The sequence below is a fragment of the Eucalyptus grandis genome, chromosome 4, assembly GCF_016545825.1.
Source record: "Eucalyptus grandis isolate ANBG69807.140 chromosome 4, ASM1654582v1, whole genome shotgun sequence".
NCBI classification, from domain to species: Eukaryota; Viridiplantae; Streptophyta; class Magnoliopsida; order Myrtales; family Myrtaceae; genus Eucalyptus; species Eucalyptus grandis.
Window position 1 is genome coordinate 33,152,493 of NC_052615.1, and position 19,023 is coordinate 33,171,515.

The 19,023-nt window shown below is 41.2% G+C and overlaps 2 protein-coding genes across 3 annotated transcripts; both read left to right on the forward strand.

Moving 5' to 3' along the window:
- The first annotated feature begins 2,508 nt into the window (after positions 1–2,508).
- LOC104441971 (NAD-capped RNA hydrolase DXO1) lies at positions 2,509–8,304 on the forward strand. Of its 2 annotated transcripts, none has more exons than XM_010055250.3 (14): positions 2,509–2,928; positions 3,306–3,553; positions 3,979–4,044; positions 4,149–4,227; positions 4,370–4,449; positions 4,542–4,565; positions 4,882–5,006; positions 5,776–5,992; positions 6,157–6,210; positions 6,493–6,539; positions 6,809–6,893; positions 7,334–7,397; positions 7,516–7,661; positions 7,763–8,304. In XM_010055250.3, the coding sequence occupies exons 1-13, from the start codon at positions 2,529–2,531 to the stop codon at positions 7,617–7,619; spliced, it is 1,593 nt and encodes a 530-aa protein (XP_010053552.2). In that variant the 5' UTR covers positions 2,509–2,528; the 3' UTR covers positions 7,620–7,661; positions 7,763–8,304. The 2 variants fall into 2 exon arrangements, with proteins under 2 accessions (XP_010053552.2, XP_010053553.2); XM_010055251.3 differs by having other exon boundaries at positions 7,785–8,304.
- Positions 8,305–8,873: 569 nt separating this feature from the next.
- Positions 8,874–16,393, forward strand: LOC104441973 (putative casein kinase II subunit beta-4). The gene is made up of 5 exons (XM_010055253.3): positions 8,874–11,120; positions 14,355–14,573; positions 14,850–14,959; positions 15,048–15,213; positions 15,727–16,393. Exons 1-5 carry the CDS (start codon positions 10,865–10,867, stop codon positions 15,855–15,857), a joined length of 882 nt encoding a protein of 293 aa, XP_010053555.1. The 5' UTR covers positions 8,874–10,864; the 3' UTR covers positions 15,858–16,393.
- Positions 16,394–19,023: the final 2,630 nt, after the last annotated feature.

Consider the following 19,023-nt stretch of genomic DNA (forward strand, 5'->3'; position numbering starts at 1 on the left):
CACGAATGCCGTCTTCTTCCGCACCGCCCATATTGCCTATGCTCTCCCTTTTCACCCGCATGCTTGTGAGAAGAAAGTCGCCAGGATCGCCGACCTAGTCGCGCGGCTCGCGACATACTCAGAGAGGTGCAAGGGCCTCATCAAGTAGCCCTTCGAGCTCTTCCACTTTTGTAGCACTCTTGCCGTCTTCGGTGTCGAGCATTGGCCTAGGGTCAACCCTACACCAATCCTAGACTAGTCCAATCCTATCGGCCATGGTGCAATTTCCAAAGGGATTGAGTCAGTCCTTAATCCTGGATCCCTGGACCAATACAGTGCAGGTTGGTTCTTGGTACTTGAAGTTTAAGGTTGTTTCAACCCAAACCAACCATAACTATATATTATATATCTAATACATTATTTATAATTTTTTTATATAGAGAAAATCCTAAATCAAATGGCGTCGACAATATTAAACGACTCCTTAATGAGGAGTTCAAGTAATTTTATACTATTGGTTGGTTCTTGGTACTTGGAGTTTAAGGTCGTTTCAACCCAAACCAACCATAACTATATATTATATATCTAATACATTATTTATAATTTTTTTATATAGAGAAAATCCTAAATCAAATGGCGTCAACAATATTAAACGACTCCTTAATGAGGAGTTCAAGTAATTTTATACTATTGGTTGGTTCTTGGTACTTGGAGTTTAAGGTCGTTTCAACCCAAACCAACCATAACTATATATTATATATCTAATACATTATTTATAATTTTTTTACATAGAGAAAATCCTAAATCAAATGGCGTCGACAATATTAAACGACTCATTAATGAGGAGTTCAAGTAATTTTATACTATTATTTAATAGCTTAGATTTTTAATGAATTTACGACATCAACAGCCATAATTTACAAAGAAGGAAAATATCTCTATGAGGAATTCCCACGGTGTCCAAAATGGCATAAACAACTCCTAATGGCGTCTTCTTTTAATACTCGTTATTTTTTATCTTTTTTGTCCTCTTACTCTTCAATTTGCCGAAATTGAAAGAACCAACTTTCCCACTCATTGCTCAACACTCGCTCCGCTCACTTCTAGTCACTCGTGCCACTCAAGGCTCAACGCTTGTCGCTTGTGTTGCTTGCCTCTCTTTGCTGACTTTGCTTGTCGTTGAACCCATTGAGTCGATCTGATCATTAGTTGCCTTTTCAGAGAGTACAAAAAATGAAACAAGAAAATTATTGGTTGGTCCTGAATTGACCTGGAACCTAATTGAACCCATTAGGTCAGTTTAATTCTTGATCCCAAACTCAATAAGGTCGGTTCTTAGTTCCCAAAATGAAGGACCAATACTATGTACGTTGGTCCTAGGGTTAGGGGGAGGGTCAACCCAACTTGGACCATACTCATTCCTAGTGTCTTCTCCCCTGCCAACCAGCCTTGGATTTGGGCTAGCAAATGGACTGGATCAAGACAAAGTAGGATTCTTGCATGACGGAGGTTGACGTCGAGCCCTAGATCATTAAGTACGAGACTATACGTGATCATATGCACAAGAAAATTGAATAACTTGGAGAACAAGGTAGGTGCTAGTCGGAGTTAAGGTTGGTCAAGATATTGAAGTTCTAAGTGATGGGAAGATTGATTTGATTTTTTGAAAGTTGTAAAGCTCGATTGTCATGTACATTTGGCGCTCCTCTAGTTTTGCGTCAGTTATGGTCACATGTCCTGGGAGAATGTCAATTTGATTTGAGATATCAGTATCCATGTTAGATTTGGACATTTACCGAATAATATGTAGGACATTACAAATTCCATCGCGGCTTTATTACATCCAACCTTTCCTATCTAGTAAAAACATTTAAGACAACATAACGCAACTTTTGATATTAACTTCACAGTTGTTTGCAATTAACCAATGGGGCCGGAATCTTTATTCAGGCCCGGATCCCGGCCTGAGAGGGACGTAAGGGGTCACTCTCCGCAGGGAAGTTCTCCCTCTGTTTCCCTCATGAGCAATTTAAGGACTTGCTCAAGTCCCTACTTGGGCCAAGGATACCAGCTCGGCTGACCCTCCCTACCCCGAGAGGGTCCCTGGCTTGTTCCTTGGATTTTTAGGGGGATTCCCTAGGATAACTCCTTACCCGGTAGTTAACCCGCATAAGCTTGGGAAGTCTTTTAAAGACCTGCTCGGGTCCGAAAAATTACATCTTCTTATTCAGAGGAAAAGTTGCTACCTTAAGATTGATACATCGTTCTGACCAAAAAAAAAAAAAAGATTGATACATCGAGACTGTCTTTTTTTTTTTTTTGGGGCATTGACGACTCTGATGATCCATGAAAATAAGTTTTCGGAATGAAAGCATCGACCCAACCGGTCCGGTCCGGCGAAATTCGAACCGGGAACAGTGTCCACCGAACCGGTTCAGCCGAGTTACGGACCGAGTCGCCTCAGTCATTCGACTCACTCTCCAAGCCGCGTTTCAGAGAATGCGTATATAACCATCTCTGCTCGCCATCGTCACTAAAACCTCGCCCCAATGGATTTCTCCGAGCAGGACGTCGACGTCTTCGGCGAAGACTACGGCGACGGCCGCGCCGCCGACGGAGACGGCGGCGGCGGCGGCCGCCGGAGCGCGAGCCGCCAATCGTCCTCCGGATCGTCGTCGCGGTCGTCCTCCTCCTCCTCCTCCTCCTCCTCCGCGGCGTCGTCCTCCTCGTCCTCCGGATCTTCGTCCGACGGGGGGGACAGCAGCAGCGACGGCGGGAGCCCCCGCAGTGGCGGGAGGGAGGAGGACGAGAACGGGGAGGATTTGGAGAACGTCAGCGGCGTGACGAGCAGTCACCGCAGTGAGTTCGAAGAGAAGGAGACCGATCTGTTCGGGTCCGATAACGAGGAGTACTGCAAAACTCCGGCTACTAGTCGTTTTCCGATTCCCGGTGCGATACTCTTGTTCGCGATTCTTCAGCTTTCGTCTACTTGTTGCCGGATTTTTTTTTTTTTTTCTGGTTCTTGATAGCGTATGATTGGAGCTCTGAGTGCACGCGTTTTCCTGTATGTCGGTTGATTCGAGGGAAAGTTACAGTTCAGTTTCGCCGGAGTTTGGAGTAGTATTCACGAGGATCACCGAACATAGGCTTCGCACGCGGGCGAAACTAGGCAATTTTCATCTTTTATGAACAAACAGCCATTGTACTTGAACAAATGTGGCCTTTCCGGCTGTAATTTAGCAGAATCGCTAAGAAGTAATGTTGGTACTTTGTGTCTATTTCATCATTTTGCATCCTTGTGCTGATCAGTGTATCTCTCTTGGCAGTACTGCCCCCTATTCGTACCAATAACAGTCAGGGCAGAGGGACCTTTGGTCGAGGTCGGTGGCAGGGCGGGCATCCAAATGGTAGGGGAGCAGGTATCCTTCCCCGCCCTGGACCTTATCCACCGAGGCAAAACTATGGTTTCGGACCGAAGTTTTCCAATGGTCATCGTGATGAGCGTTTTGTTTCCGAACTTAAGCTTTCCAAGAGTGAAGAAACGTTATCGAGGAGATGCATTGCATTTCAGGAGGTATTTGACAGCTTTTAATTAGATTTTCGCTGCATCGGTTTTAGTCATGTGATTGTCACTTCATACGTCACGTGCATAACTCAAAGCATGCAACACAAAGCGATGACCATTGCTATTGGTATTTTTATTATTTAGATGTTATTTGCACAGATTTCATGACTGAGAACACTATGCCTTTTATATGGCAATGTGGAATGACCAGTATAATGAATATCGGAACAGAATCATTGTGGTTGTTTTCCTGCTGATATCCAGTTTTATTGTTTTTGGAGATGACATTAGTAGTGGTCTTTTCGGAATGTACACTAATTTCTATTAGCCATTGATTCCTTCTTTAATGAGATGCTGGGGGTAAATTATATTATCGGATTAGGAAGACCTAAAATGGTGTGCATTATGATTATGTGCGCTGATTTGTTTAACAGCCATGTGAACTTGCTTGCTATAGCCGTGCAGAAGGTGGAGATGTCTACTTCGATGATCGCACCTTGGTGAGCTCTGGGTGCTCCTTTCTCTGGTTCATTTCCTGCTTTAAGTCAGCAAGTTTTTCCAATTCAGGCTGTACCTCACCTGAGGCTTTATTTTCTGATTGTAGAGGCTCTTTAAACGTTTCATAACAGAAGACGTGGGAGCTGATCTCAATGAAGGTTTTGACACTTTTATTGAGAAAAAAGGTGTGCTTGCTGTTTTCATGAAATATGAATTGTTGCAAAGACTAATCCTTGACGAGAGTGACATTAGAAATTTCAAAAATGGGCATAGGATGCTCACATGTGCCTCTCTCTCTCTCTCTCTCTCTCTCTCTCTCTGTGACAGACTTGGGTTCCGAGGGTTTTGGCGACCTTCTTGCTTGCGTAAGGGACAAAAATATCCCACTGCAGAACATCCATTTTGTGGTATGGGACATGCTGCATTTGACTTGCATCTACTTGAATTTTTCTTAAGTCCTAGGTTTAATTTCTTTCCCTTTGGGTTTCTGTGACTGCAGACATTCCGGAACAACCTCAATAAGGTAATATATTTTCCTCTTTATGAATTTATAGGTATGGAAATTTTTTATCAATTCATAAGAAACATTGTGGTGCCAGCCCATTTACGAAATTGAATACTGGAAAGGCATAATAAGATTTCTACTCATCTTTGAGTGTTGAGCCATTTCTTTGTCTTGTCATGTAATTATTTCCTTTCCTTCATCGAGTACTATTATTAAATGCTCTTATATATATTGCATGTCAATCCTATTTTGAGGAACTGAAAGTACATGTGACGTTCAATCTGAAGCCTTCACATCGGTGTCTTATGCTATGTGTGCTATTTTTGTTTTGCAGATATTGGCTACAGCTTATATTAGGAATGAGCCTTGGGAGATGGGCGTGCATAAAAGGAATGGGGTTGTCTACCTTGATGTTCACAAACTTCCAGAAAGGCCTCAAAGTGACTTAGACCGCAGAAGGTACCATTACACGTGTACTCAAGGGTGTACATGATTTGCTTGACCTATTTACTCAGATATGGATATGAAAACTCTCTTTTGTACTTTTATGATTTCCTTCTCTTTCAGTAAACTAGGTTCCTCACGTTGAAATGTAGGCTAGATTAGCTTCTGAGTGGCTTTGATCTTATTGGTAGTTTTCTCTGCATGAGAACAAGGACATGAATTTATAGAGAGTTTCTGCTGGAAGCTGCATGTCAGATGGATAAAACCAATCTTAATAGTTGAAACTTGTGATATGTCTTTGGAAATCCCCTTTTATTTGCTTCTTTTTTGGGGAAGAGAAAATAAGGGGTAGGGGTGTTCAAGTTTACCGACTACCCAGGGGATGACATTTGAAGCAAACGGATCATTTTCAGTCTTCACTTAAATGAATATATGTTCAATACTCAACAATGTTACATGTTTTATAGTCATTTCATGTTAAATAGGCAAACCAACATAGGTGTGGAATTAGATTGCAATCTCTATGAAGCCTTCTGAAGTAGGTGTTTTGTGGGAGTGTTGCTCCTCGATTTTGTACTTGTAGTACTTCTTGTGGGCATTTAACTTATGGGGAACCATTTTGGCAGGTACTAGTCTTTCTTTACTATTATGGTTTTTAACATGACACTTAAATCAAGGATAGGCGCTTTTCTTTTGAAGGAGTATTCTTTGTTAGTTGATGTCAAGATCATCTTAATAGAATTTGAAATTGGATCTCATTGCAGTCGTTTGCTTATGTATTTAGATCTTACTGGGGATATTGCTTTGAGAACCTTGCAACTGAAGACCCCCAAAGAGCTGTGGGAGAAGGGATACATCATGTCAATGCCAATGTTGAATACTGTTCTGTGATAAAAACTAAATTGGGGGCTCATCGAATATTGATGGGGGCTGAAATGGATTGTTGTGATGCAGCTGATGATGGAAGGAGATTTTATATTGAGCTGAAGACCAGCCGTGAGGTCAGTGAGATTGTTTGTTGCTTGTGTCCTTTCTGCTACAATTTATCTTCTTTTTTTAGCGTCAAACAATTAGTGGTCTTCACCTTACCAAAAAAAAAAAAAAAAAAAAAAATTAGTGGTCTTCTCTTTATTTTCTCCTCTTGACATATTTACCTACTCTGCAGTTAGAATATCACACTGAAGAAAGATTTGAGCGAGAGAAGCTCCTTAAGTTCTGGGTAAGCTTAGCTTCCCATTTTCAATGTCATGGTTCAATTTATGTTCTTTCTTCCTTCATCCATTTTTCTGTAGCTGTTGATATGTACTGGTGAAAATTCCTTTAGATAGTCCTCTATATGTAATTTAATGATTGTATAGACATAATTTAAGTGGACATTTTACCCTCCTAATTTCGGATTGATAGTCTCTCTGTGTGGATTACCTTACTATTTCATGTATCTTGTACATTTCCCACTTAATTACTGCCAGATCACTGACAAATCACTTATCTTTTGTCGCAGATTCAAACCTTCCTGGCCGGTGTTCCTTGTATAGTTATTGGATTCAGGTAGATCTCATGTCTTGTCTTCTTATGACATTTCTATCACCACATCTGTACTCAAACTCTGAGTATTACATGGTGGTGAGTTCGGAGTAGGTTGGAAGACCCTATTTTCCTTCTTAGCTCTCCTAAAGGACATCCAATGCAGAGAACTTCTTCACTCCTCTGTTGCGTTGCCTTATCGTATTATAGTTTCTGCATTATATGTAGGTCTATCTTGCTACATTGAACATTTTAGCCCTGAAAACAATTGATGGGCGACGCTGTCATTGTAGGGATGATGCTGGCCGGCTTGTCCGGACAGAGAGATTAAGGACCAAAGACATAACTCAGAGAGTAAAAATGAAGAACTATTGGCAGGTGAGTCATGCTTGTGGCAATTCTTTGTCGGATGGCACTGACAGTTTTGCTTGCTCTTTTCCAACCAATGCACATTTGAGCCATCTTGAGATTGAACCAATTACATCCTTGCATGGCATGAACTATCCAATCCATGTCAACAATGCTCTGTATGATTATCATGGTTCCTTTTCTCTAAGATTAAGTTGGTTTTATGTATTGCTGCTGGATTAAGACTGAGGTTATTAAATCCGCAATGCAAGAACTTGAGCAAGAGAAGCAGTTCAATTTCGTTTTCTTATTCAATGAGAATTGGTTTTACTTTTTGATTTCCATGAGCGCAAGCATCCTCATGGGGTAGGGAGGAATACAAGTTGCACTTCAGCTGTCCAAAGTGAATTTTTTGGCAGCATTCTTTCTTGCTTCCCTTTGCGTGAATTGAAAATGAAGTTGGCTGGCAGGGAGGAGTGTGCCTGGCATTTGCTGATGAAGTCCTCTGCTGGCTGTATGGAACAGTCAAAGAAAGTGAGATTCACATTTCTATATCTCATTACCTTTGTAAGATGATTGCGTAGTTTTGTGGTGGTAACACTTACGATCTATAGTGATGTGACCTTCTCTTGATTTGGTTGTGCATTTTCAGATGAAGACTACATACTGCAGTTTGCTCCACCATTTAATCGTTTGGAGCTTCTGCAAGCTAACTCTTGCCCTGATGCGATTACTAACCATGTCACGCAATTGTGACATTTTCGGAGGTTTGCTCTGAAGATCAACATACGCAAAAGGGTATGTCTCTATGATCAACACCTTTTCCCCCATTCTCTGTTCTGCCTCAAGTACAATAGGAAATGAAGCCAACGCTCTATCTCTAATACTGAATTTGGCAGCGCCCAATTTTTGTCTCCCCAGAAGCTTCAGACCTTGTAAATTGGGCAAAGTGGTAACTGAAGATATCAGTTTGCTAACTCAGGCATCGTCAGAGCTCAGGCCATCATTAAAAGCAGGCATAAGCGGGGATCACCATTCATGGATGTGTAATAGAAGTTTGCTTAGAACTTCTAGCACGAGAGACGTTTTCGGTTTCCCAGCTTTGTCTGTGCATCTGATTAAATCATTTTTCCGAATCTGCTGCTATAATTATTTGTGCCCTTGGCACTAGAAATCCGGTGGCCATTTGCGACGACGCCATCCTCAAGATGATGGCATATGCTCGCGGTAAGCAGTTGTGTAGGGAATGTTTGACGGTTCTCATAAAGCTGGGGTTCGATTCTACCGTCGGAGTGTATGTCGTATTACAGGCCTGTTGTCAAGTAGGGGCTAAGCTTAGTGACAAGACGATTTAGACGAATCAGAATCCATCATGTTATGTAGTCATCTCGGCATGCTTTTCTTAGCATCGTGCCCCATGAAAATGGTTTTGCGTTGACAATTCCCGAGTTCCTTTTAAGGTCCGATTCATTCTGGTGGCGAGGTCGGCATATTCCGCCCACGTCCTCTGGTCTACCCCGGATGTTCCTTTTCTTTCTAATCGTCTCTCGAAAAATGGCAGTTGATTTTTTGATTTATTTTTTTAAAATTCCGTACTCGTGGAAAAGCAAGCACTCTTGGACCTAAGCAAGTCCTTAAACTGCTTCACCTTGAATCGGACATCCCAGGGTGCTCAGTTAGCTCATTTTACAGGAGTTTAACTGGGATTACGGGATAACGTCCCCATTGGGCTTCCCTGTCAACCCCTCCAAGGGAGGGGAGCCCACCTCGGATTCTCGTGAAGCCCTTCTCCTAGCATATTAGGCAATGAAGAGGCCCGGTAGCCCCCACGTGAGTGGGCTATCCAGGGTGGCGGACGTCTCTCGAAAAATGGCAGTTGATTCTTTGATTTATTTTTTTTAAAAATTCCGTACTCGTGGAAAAGAACTCGATTTTGATGGTTGGGGGCATTTAAGACGGGGTTCTTCGACGCCATCGAGAACTCGGGGGGGCGCCCTTCTTTCGGTCAAGTCTTTGGGTGGAGAATCCTGAGCAAAAATCTAAGTCGACCACTGTTGCTGCCCTACGGTAAACCGAAAGCGACCGAAATTCGTTTGAAAGAAAAGGCGAAAAAGAAAAAATGCTTATTTGGCTGCTTGTGGGGGTGCGGTATCTGCTGCGCTGTGCATTGAGCGATGGAGACGAGATGGAGAGGGAGAGATTTAGGTCGAGCGGCGAGGGGCACGGGATCGTTGTCCCGTGACGTGGCGGGCGGATGTCGACATACATTCCCACAGCTGTCCCGTGGGCCCCCACACCGTCTCTGCGGTCTTTTTTTTTTATATTATCATTCTTTCTTTCGAATTTCAAATTACCCTTCTTCTCTTTTTTTATTTTATTTATTACCCCATGTTGTCCTTTGTTTTTTTCCCTTCGGAATTTGCTGAAAAAGAGGGCTTACGGTGGTCCGGATACCAGCCCGAAAATATCCCCCACAGCCACACTTCCCTCTCGCCACCCCGTGTCGCGTATGCCTACCCTCCCCCGTTCACGAATAGACGTGATGTCGACGCGCGGCCAAGCACGTGATCGTGGTCCCCCTCCGGACGGGCTTTATTTTTTTTTATCATCGGAAGAAGCCTATGAAAAAATAGTAAAAAAAAAAAAAAAATCCCGATGGTCGGTCGCCACTTTGCCAAATTTATTTCCATTCAGGATCAATCTGACGAGACCCAGCTCCTTCCATAAATCACCTGTTTGATAGGCGAGACTAATCTACAGGAGCCTAGACATTAATCATCGTGAGAAAATATCTCTCGATGAATGTTTTCCACGTGCCGATCACATCTGTATCGTCACGTGTAGTGTAGTGATTTTGTTGTTCAATGCAATCTTAATTTTGGATAGAGCTAATATCTTTTTGTGTGAAATGAGTATTGATTAGATTGTTAGTTCCATATGTTTATGTAGTTGCCAAAACTACTGATTTGAAATTAATAGAGGGATTAGCTATTTAATGACCTATTCTGTAGAAGGTCAAGCAAAGAAAATCTTTGGGAAGTCTTACATAGAGTAAAGTCGTCATCATTACATTCCGGTAGAAAAAGCCGTGACAGGCAAAAACAATAAATGCATTTAAGTAGTGCTACTAAGGCCTTCGAGACGTAACTTAAAAATTGCATAGAATCACGGCTCATTATTCCTTTCATAAAAATATACCTCAATTAAGAAATACATCAATTTCATCCACATCGTCACCAACACGCTATTTAAACAGAATTAAATTATGCATGAACCGTGATAATAAAGCCCACGACACGTTACATAAAACTCAAAAAGGACAAGTGGCGTCATTATTAACGCGTCTCTTTCACATATTCGTGTATTACTAATTTTATATACGATGACCGAACGAAGTAGATTTCAACCGGTTGCCGTGATCATGGTGCATGCATTGAAAAACCAGTTTAGAGCTACATCGATCGGCAACAAATATTACAATCCCATCGCAAATTGTTCCTGCCCCGACAAATCAAACATAGAAATAAGAAAAAATAGAGAGAAGAGCAAGCAGCAAAACGAAAAAAAACACTAATAATAACTAATAATCCCAGAGATTCCTCATTGGCCAAAGCTAAAATGCTCAAGCTGTACCCCGCCGATTTATCGGCACCTGCACCATTCACGCCCCCTCCTCCTCCTCTCTCTCTCTCTTTCTCTCACTGATTCCTCCTAAGCCTTCGAAAATCTAATCCCCCCAAAACGCCCCCACTCTCGAAAGTTTGCATCCATCCTCGACAACGCCCTCCAGAAATGAGCTCCCTTTCCCCGCCGCCGGAACCCTAGCCGATCTCCGGCGAACCTAGGGTTTATCGCGCTCCTTTTCTCCCGGCCTCGCTCTCCCTCTCCCTCTCCCTCTCCCTCTCCCGTATGCCGGCCTCCTGGTAGGGGGGGAATCTCGGCGGAGGAAAGTTGGGGTTTTTTTTTTTTGAAGGAGCAGGAGGAGGAGGAGGAGAGGGGATATGTATAAGGACAGAGGAGGCGGAGGAGGCGGCGTGTCGTCCAAGTCGGAGGTGGTGGTCGGCGTCGGCGGCGGCGCGGATCGGAAGCAGAGGATCAACATCCACGAGGTGCTGGACAAGCACCTGCTCGAGCGGTCCTCCCCGTCCACGTCCCGCGTCGTCAACGGCAAGGACAAGCCCTCCCCCCACGCCGTCATCCTCGGCAAGGCCCCCTCCGATCACCGCGATTCCGCTCGCTTCAAGGCCAACTCCGATGGTTCGTCTCCTCTCCCTCCCTCCCTCTCTCCCTCCCTCTCTCTCTCTCTCTCTCTCTCTCTCTCTCTCTCTCGTGATGTGTCGTGTGGGTTCCTTCTCGTGCGCGTCGTTTCGGATTCAGTCTACTTCTCGAAATGAAAGAAAAGGGATTCTACCCTGCGTCTGTGCTTGTTTAGAAGTGTTGGTTGTTTCAGCACGGTGCATACCCATCGATACGTATATCTGTCTGTATGAGTTTGGATTTGCTCGGGTATTTCGACGATTCAAGCTTTTCAGCTCTTGATGTATTAGAGCTTGTTGAAAAATTGCGGTGTAGTTTTTTCTTTTATTAGTTTAGGAAAAGAGTTAATTGTGTCCCCTGTCGAATCTTGGTATTACGGCGGAGTTTTTTATACTTGAGTTGCCAAAATGAAGTGTGATTTTCAGATATCGACTATTCATTATGGCATTTATTATGTAGTGGATTCTTTTGTGTGTATTTAATTGCTTCCCTGTGTTAAGATGATCTCTCTGTCTCTCGCTTTCTCTTTGAAGCAATTATTTGTAAGAACTTGTACCTTTTCTATGTCATTGGCAAGTTAATGCGCTGCGGAATTTGCAGTTCTTGAGGATTCTGTAGAAGCTATTGGAAATGAGTACATTCTCTGGTCCCTCTTAAGTTTGGGAGCATCTTCGATGTCCCCTGAAAATAAGTTTTGCAAAAATAAATGAGCCTTGATGATAAGCCGACCTAAATAGATTAGAGTGTTTCTCCACCCTCGGGCAAATTCCTGCATGTCTTTAAAAATTGTAGACTTTAAATATGTGCTTTAAAAGAAATGATCAGTATCTTAGGAGATACGACTAGTCATAATCAAGTTTTCTTTGGAATGCATATTCATAAATTACTTCTGTGAATGAGGTCTTGCTGTATTTGTAGGAAAGAACAGTTGGTTGCCAGTCAACTTCTAGAAATCCAATTGCCCATTCGAATTTTTGATTAACCCTGCTAATTTGTCCCAGGCTATTCCCACCAATGGTCATTGACTAGTTTTTGGTGTAGTAATTATAGTGTGTGATCGGCAGCATGGACTTACATAGTGGAAGAGTACTTATGTAGATTGGATTGGTTATACTAGTTAAATCAAGTCGTCGCTTCTTGACTGCAATTCTTGTTTGCTTAGGAAGTTGTGAATGGTCCTAGTAATAATACATTTCAATATTTATCTATATGTTTGATTATAAATTGTGCATGGGTGTTCTTTTTGAAACTTAGCTTCTCTCTAATCACACATATTTAGGATGGTGATTACTTTATCAGCACATTGATTTGAGGAGGTATATGCTTGTCTGTTATTACAACTTGAATGACCGTTCTCCTTACAAGTTGCTTCTTGGTTAAGTGAGAGCATTGCCTCAAGTCCATGCTAGAGGATGGCCAGCAGAAAATGTCCATACTTAATTTAGAGTAAAAACTAGGTTGTTTTTTTTTTTTAGCACAAGAGGTCACTCGTTTCTTGCAGTTTCCAACATAACAAATACATGAGCTGAGACAATGCAACGCAGTGTACCCTCTCCCCCAAGATTTGCAACACCACCAACCAGAAGCCTTTGGGCAGAGAGTTTCACTGCATCTCCCTTTCCTCATAAGTAGACATGCATCGCACAGAAGTCAGTGTAGTCACCGGCATGGAGTCCCCAGCCCTCCTTAGGTCTCCCTGCTCTGACTTACGAGCACGCTGGGTTAGAGTTAGAGGTGCCATTGGAGCAGCGGCAGCAGCTGGAGATATTTAATGACTAGCCAAAAATCCAATTTCATGCTAGCAAACAGTTGTTGAAGAAAGAGAATAACATGAGAATTGCAATGGAGTCTGTTTTTGCATAATCTTTTTTTTGGCTCCACCACCACCACCGGCATCATCATCATCATCATCATCATCTCTCTCTCTCTCTTCTTTTTTTTGTACTCTCTTTTCATGTATACACATAGAAACTAAATCACCCCCATCTTAAGATCAATGAATATAGAAAACCTATGCCATCCTTCAAAATGCCGGAAAACCCTGTATCAGAATCAATACAGCGCTGCTTGTTAACTATACACTGGTTTTTGTAAAATAAATGCCAAATGTGATATTCCAATTCTATTCGCCACTGCCCAGCTCGTCTTCATCTCGATCTGGGTCAGACAAGATTTCCTATGGAACTCTTAAGGCCAAGTTAGGTTGACATCCTCAATAGGATAACTTGCTGCATATGGTTGGAACCCTATCTTTCCATCGATATCTGGCCCAGGCGAGAGCTTACCTTCCTCTGTGGATTCTTGTTAGGATCTGTGTTTACATTTAAAGGTGAACTTGAGCTCTTAATATTAATTTCATTATCGGAGTTGTGATCGACAACCTTTTTCAGGCTTGGGCATTAGAAAAAAAATTCGACTGTGAAGGGTCATCTTGTGTTATTTAACTACAGACACTAGGTTCTATGTTTCAGCTACATGCATGAACCCTCAGCTTGTCTTTGAATATTATTTCTAATGCCACAAATATTGGGGTTTGCGAGTGGGGCTGTAGCATCAGGCTGACAGTACAGTTTATAATCAGAGCGACATTACATGTAAAATGTGAAGTTGACGTAGGGGAACCTTTCCAGAAGCTCAAGTCAGTAGTGGGGGAATGAATCCTCCACTCATAGAATGAATCCTCTTTTAAGTAGGAGTTCTGCCAGTTGGCTCTGTGCTTCGTTTTGTGAGACATCATTTCATATGAAATCACTGACCTTTAAACCAAAACTGACACCCCTTCTATGAAAAATGCGTATAACCATATTCCAGTTCAGTCTGGCATGGGAAGAACATAAAAGCATGAAATCATCACAGGAATCTTTTGATGACATGGATGCCTTTTCTAGCACATGCTGGAGAGTCAGTTAAAGGATTGTAGTTTACTAAATGCTTCGTATTCTGGCAGAAACAAATTTTATCTGTGTATGTCGTGGTTTGTTGGAGTGTCCAGTCATTCCTCAGTTACATCACGGCCCCTAATGTAGTTTCATTTTCTAGACCTTGCTTCATATCTGATTGCCTTCAGCTTTTGCATGAAGTAGATCTTATAGAACTGGAGTATCACTTTGTTTAGGGCAACATGTGGATTTTTCCTTATAAATGAAATATAGCCTTCTACTACTTAATGCAGCTAACTGTTACTTTGGAGCTTTCTAATTTGTCCTCATGGTTGTTCATGGTTGTTCATTGTAGAGGAATCTGAAACAGATAGCGAAGAATCAGACGTGAGCGGTTCTGATGCAGATGACTCATCTTGGATCTCATGGTTTTGCAATCTTCGAGGAAATGAATTCTTTTGTGAAGTTGATGATGATTACATACAAGATGATTTCAACCTGTGCGGTTTAAGCAGTCAAGTTCCTTACTATGATTATGCACTTGATCTGATTTTGGATGTCGAGTCTTCTCATGGTAAGCAAGAGCACTACTATCATAATGCTGGAACAGTGATGAGAGCTGTACTGCATATTGCATGTGTTTTGTAAACCTGGGTTCTTCCATACACGCTTTTCCATTCATGGTCGGTTTTGTTTCAATTGTTTAATGTGCATGGGTTATAAAGATTCTCCTACAGTAAGCTTGGAACTAGAAATCGTGATGTGGCATGTGTAAGGATTGGCTGCTCTGGTATTTCATCTGGAGTTTTAACATGTTAGTGCTTGTGATGCATTTCACTGGTATGGGTAGGTGACATGTTCACTGAGGAGCAGAATGAATTAGTTGAATCAGCTGCAGAGATGCTTTATGGCCTAATTCACTCCCGCTATATACTGACTAGCAAAGGAATGGCAGCTATGGTGAGATTGCACTCATGAGCACCTGTTTAGTAATTAATTAGAACTTTACTTAAATAGGTGACAGATGTGTTATCTTGTTTAATATCAGCTGGAGAAGTACAAGAACATTGACTTTGGTAGATGCCCAAGGGTTTATTGTTGCGGACAGCCATGCCTCCCTGTCGGGCAATCAGATGTTCCTCGTTCAAGCACCGTAAAAATATACTGCCCAAGATGTGAGGATATATATTATCCTCGATCCAAGTACCAAGGCAGTATCCTTAATTATATCATATTTCTTTTCTGATTATATTACAGCTAATATTCAGCTAGTATGCATTGCATCTTAGAATGTGATAAGAAATGGTTGGTAATCCTTTGTAGATCTGTGATATTTTAATTTCTCAGAAGCAGCCTGTGTCGACTGAGACAAACATGTGCCTTTCCAGCATTTAGACTTTTCTTCCTGTAAACATGTGTTATTATGAGCTGGGGGATAAAACGACCCACCTAGACACAGAACTTGTTTTTTAGCTTGTTTAACTCAGGATATGAAAATAGAAGGTATGACCAATACCAAATGAGGTCCATGTGATCGGGATGATCATCAAAGACAAGTATTTGATTGTTGTAAAATTGGTGCATGCTTTTCTTCAGTTTCTGGTTTGAGAATCATCAGTACAATAGGTCCAACCATTGTTTCTTTTTTGATAGATCCAGCAAGTGATTTATGATGTGGAAGTGTGTGCATTGCCCTCAAGTTTGAAAGCATCCTTAACTCTACCTAGACATTGATGGTGCATACTTTGGAACTACATTTCCTCACCTATTTCTGATGACATATGGCCATCTGAAGCCACAGAGTACATCGCAGAGTTACGTTCCTAGAGTTTTTGGGTTCAAGATGCACAAGACATGATGAGTTGCTCATACAGGGGATCATGAGTACGGATTCTGCCTGGAACAAATGCTTTCTCATGGTCCGTGTAAAGTGGCTATTCAACGAGACATCATGTCAGGGTTCTTCAATATCTTATCAACGAACTATTCACATACATAAGGAGGAAGTAACCGGCATCGGCTTGGGCTGGCATCGGCTGGCATCGTAACTACATTCCTCTGCACCAGAGGAAGAATCACTTCAACCTCCTTGGGATGGTTCCTCTGCTTTTCTTCGCTTTTAGCTGCAATCTAGTTGCAGTCTTCTGGTACTCTTGTGTGTATCATTCCGTAATTCTTTAATTACCGACAAATGAAGCTGAAATTTTTCAGGACATAAGTTGTTGAGATCGAGATTATATGATTCTATGGCCATGTAAAGGCGTTGCTAGCTTTCATAAGGTAACCCTTAGAAAAAGGAGCCTGAGAACTTTATGTTGAGTTGAAGGCTGGATGGATATGGTTTTTCACTGTCAATCCTTAAGTCTGCATCCGCCCTCAGGATGATTCTGCTTTCTTTTCACCCCTTGGGTTTGGGCCAAGAAGTGAAAAACCTGGTGGTTGATTATTTTCCCCGTTGAAAGACGTCCTTTTACATGCGCCGTGCTCTCTCTCCCTCTCAAGAAAGAACGAAATTTCCGCACTCTTTAATGGCTTCCCGTTACTTCTCAATATGACTTTTGATGATATTTGAGTACCTAACTTGAGTTGATTGGCGTAAGTTTTACGTTTTCATAATCGACGAGGGATGAGGGAAAGGTCGGCATTCGCCTGAATTGCGGCGATGTACAATCATGATGTCCCCATCATTAGAAAAATAGGGATTGGACATCAGAGACATTATTGCACAAATTGACTCCCCGCATCATCTAGAAATATAGATAAATGGACGGCTTGGACTTGATGAATATGGACATTCCGGTCATGCTTTCAAATGTATAAAACCCCAACTCTTCCTCAAAGGGAGTGTTCATGTAACGTGGCATGTCCATTTTTTTCTCCAATGATAATAACATAAAACATATAATCTCAGACACGTTCTTAATCATCAGATGAATTCATATGGGACATATCAGTTTTTCTCATTTTCGTTTTATATTACATAAGGTGGTATTTTGGATGCGCTTATGATAAATGAGAGGATGAAATGGGTAGTCTATGTTTTGATGTGCTATCAAACATCAACACGACGAGGTGCTTTGTCGTGTTGTTGGATAATTTATTATGGTGTTCTTATTTTTCGAAATCTCATTTCAATGCCTCTATCTCTCTCTTGATTTGTCATTTCATCTTCCCGTCCCTAGTCAAGGTTCACAACATATGTACGATATGCAAAACTCAAAGCTAGCATTAGCAACACTTAGCGGAGGACCTGTCCATTTCATGTATCCTTTCCCAACCTCTTGATGGATACGATCAAGTAAATAGAACACGAAAAATTTGTGAAAGATATGGCTACACTGTCCTACCAAGCGATTCAGGGAACGTGGGCGAGATGAGGACAAAGGGTTGTGGCTAATGCAAGGCCATGAAAATGAGATGCATGATGCATAAGATGGATAAGAACAGACCGGAAGCCACCCACTCCAATCTCTGAGTCACAGATGTGGAGGATTCAGCCCTTTCCCCAATAATATCATAGGATATATATTTAAATATATGATGATTAAAAAGATTTTCGGTTGCTTCAGACAAGCACTGACCACCACATGGATTTGACTCAGCTTTTATTGTTATCCTAAATGATATGTCGCTCATTCAGATGCGCCCTTTTGAAGCTTATTGCGGAAAATCCGTTGATATTCAATAATAATGATAATAAGATAAACAATTCTTATCTTCTGACATTCGCGTTCAAAGCTGTCCAGCCAGGTACAGGATAAGTTGACCCACCTTGGTTGGATTGAAAGTTAAATGTGCCGTAAGTTGTTTACCTAGAGATGGCCATAATTGCATATTACTATCTTTCATGTAGAATTCGCATCTTAGCAATCCTAATCCAAGCCCAGCTAATGAATTTGCTGATCTAATGCAGTTTACCATGAAATTGGGAAGGAATCGGTTAGTATTACAATTGTACAGGAAGCTAATTGAGAGTCGTGTTAGGTCATATTAATGAATGCTCCATCATATTTAATGAATAGACTTCATTTGTTTCGTAAAAAATGAGTGATTCTAATTCTTTTAAAATTATCGCTTATATAGCTTAGAATAATTAGTTAATAAAAAAAGTGTTCATTATCAATAATAATATATATACACATTTTCATGGAAGATGAAAATATTTTAGTTCATTCAGTTTTTTAAAAAAATACAAATGATCGATTGTAAGAATGCTTTTTAAATAATTTATTTTTCATCAAATAAACACGTCCTCACAGGAAAAAAGAACGATCTATTCGAAGTTACCATTTTCTTTTTCCATATTTAGTTGCTGAACGGGCGACATCAAGATAGCGCGATGCTATTTTTGCCATTCAAATGGCTGCATGCACACCCATTTTTAATAAGAAACTTTCTCGGACTTAAATGCCCTTATTTTAAAGCAAGCTGACGCAATCTGTATTATCCAATTTGGTTCCCTGAAAAGAAAATTTTAGATGTAGATGTTGCAACTTAAACAACTTATCTCGTCCATTTCTTCTTTTGCCTTTTCAGTTAGAAATGAAAAAAGAAGAACAAATCCACAAGAGAATAGTGGATATTCTCGGGGCCTGATTCGCAAAAGGAACTTCTATTAAAATCACTTTGATAACTACATTCATTACCCATCATCTTGTATAGACTAATCTATTTGATAATTGCTCCTCTTGTGAGATAATCTTTAACTCGAAAAAGGAGCAAATTATTCAAATTTTTATTTGCGAGTTCAGAGATAAGGTTTGGGTTTGTTAAACTTTTTTGTACACATTCAAAATTTCTTAGTATCTTAGACGTGGGTGTCTCTCGAAATAAAAGAGGAGATGTGAGAGGAGAGAGAGAGAGAATTGCAAGCCCCTTCATTCATCAATTTAATTAGACTTGCCTTCTTGCAGAGGATATTAGTCAATTATCATAATAGACCGAATTCCCAAAAAAAAAATCCAACTTCAGATCCATTTTAACTTTTTCTCAAGTTTTTTTGGTCTAAACTCTAGGTTTAGTTC

Excerpts from the sequence above, each read along its gene's own strand:
- LOC104441971 (XM_010055250.3), top strand. The coding sequence starts at position 2,529 with ATGGATTTCTCCGAGCAGGACGTCGACGTCTTCGGCGAAGACTACGGC. Across the intron at positions 2,929-3,305 it reads TAGTCGTTTTCCGATTCCCG|TACTGCCCCCTATTCGTACC; the intron begins GTGCGATACTCT and ends CTCTCTTGGCAG. Across the intron at positions 3,554-3,978 it reads GATGCATTGCATTTCAGGAG|CCATGTGAACTTGCTTGCTA; the intron begins GTATTTGACAGC and ends TTTGTTTAACAG.
- LOC104441973 (XM_010055253.3), top strand. The coding sequence starts at position 10,865 with ATGTATAAGGACAGAGGAGGCGGAGGAGGCGGCGTGTCGTCCAAGTCG. Across the intron at positions 11,121-14,354 it reads CTTCAAGGCCAACTCCGATG|AGGAATCTGAAACAGATAGC; the intron begins GTTCGTCTCCTC and ends TGTTCATTGTAG. Across the intron at positions 15,214-15,726 it reads TCGATCCAAGTACCAAGGCA|ACATTGATGGTGCATACTTT; the intron begins GTATCCTTAATT and ends AACTCTACCTAG.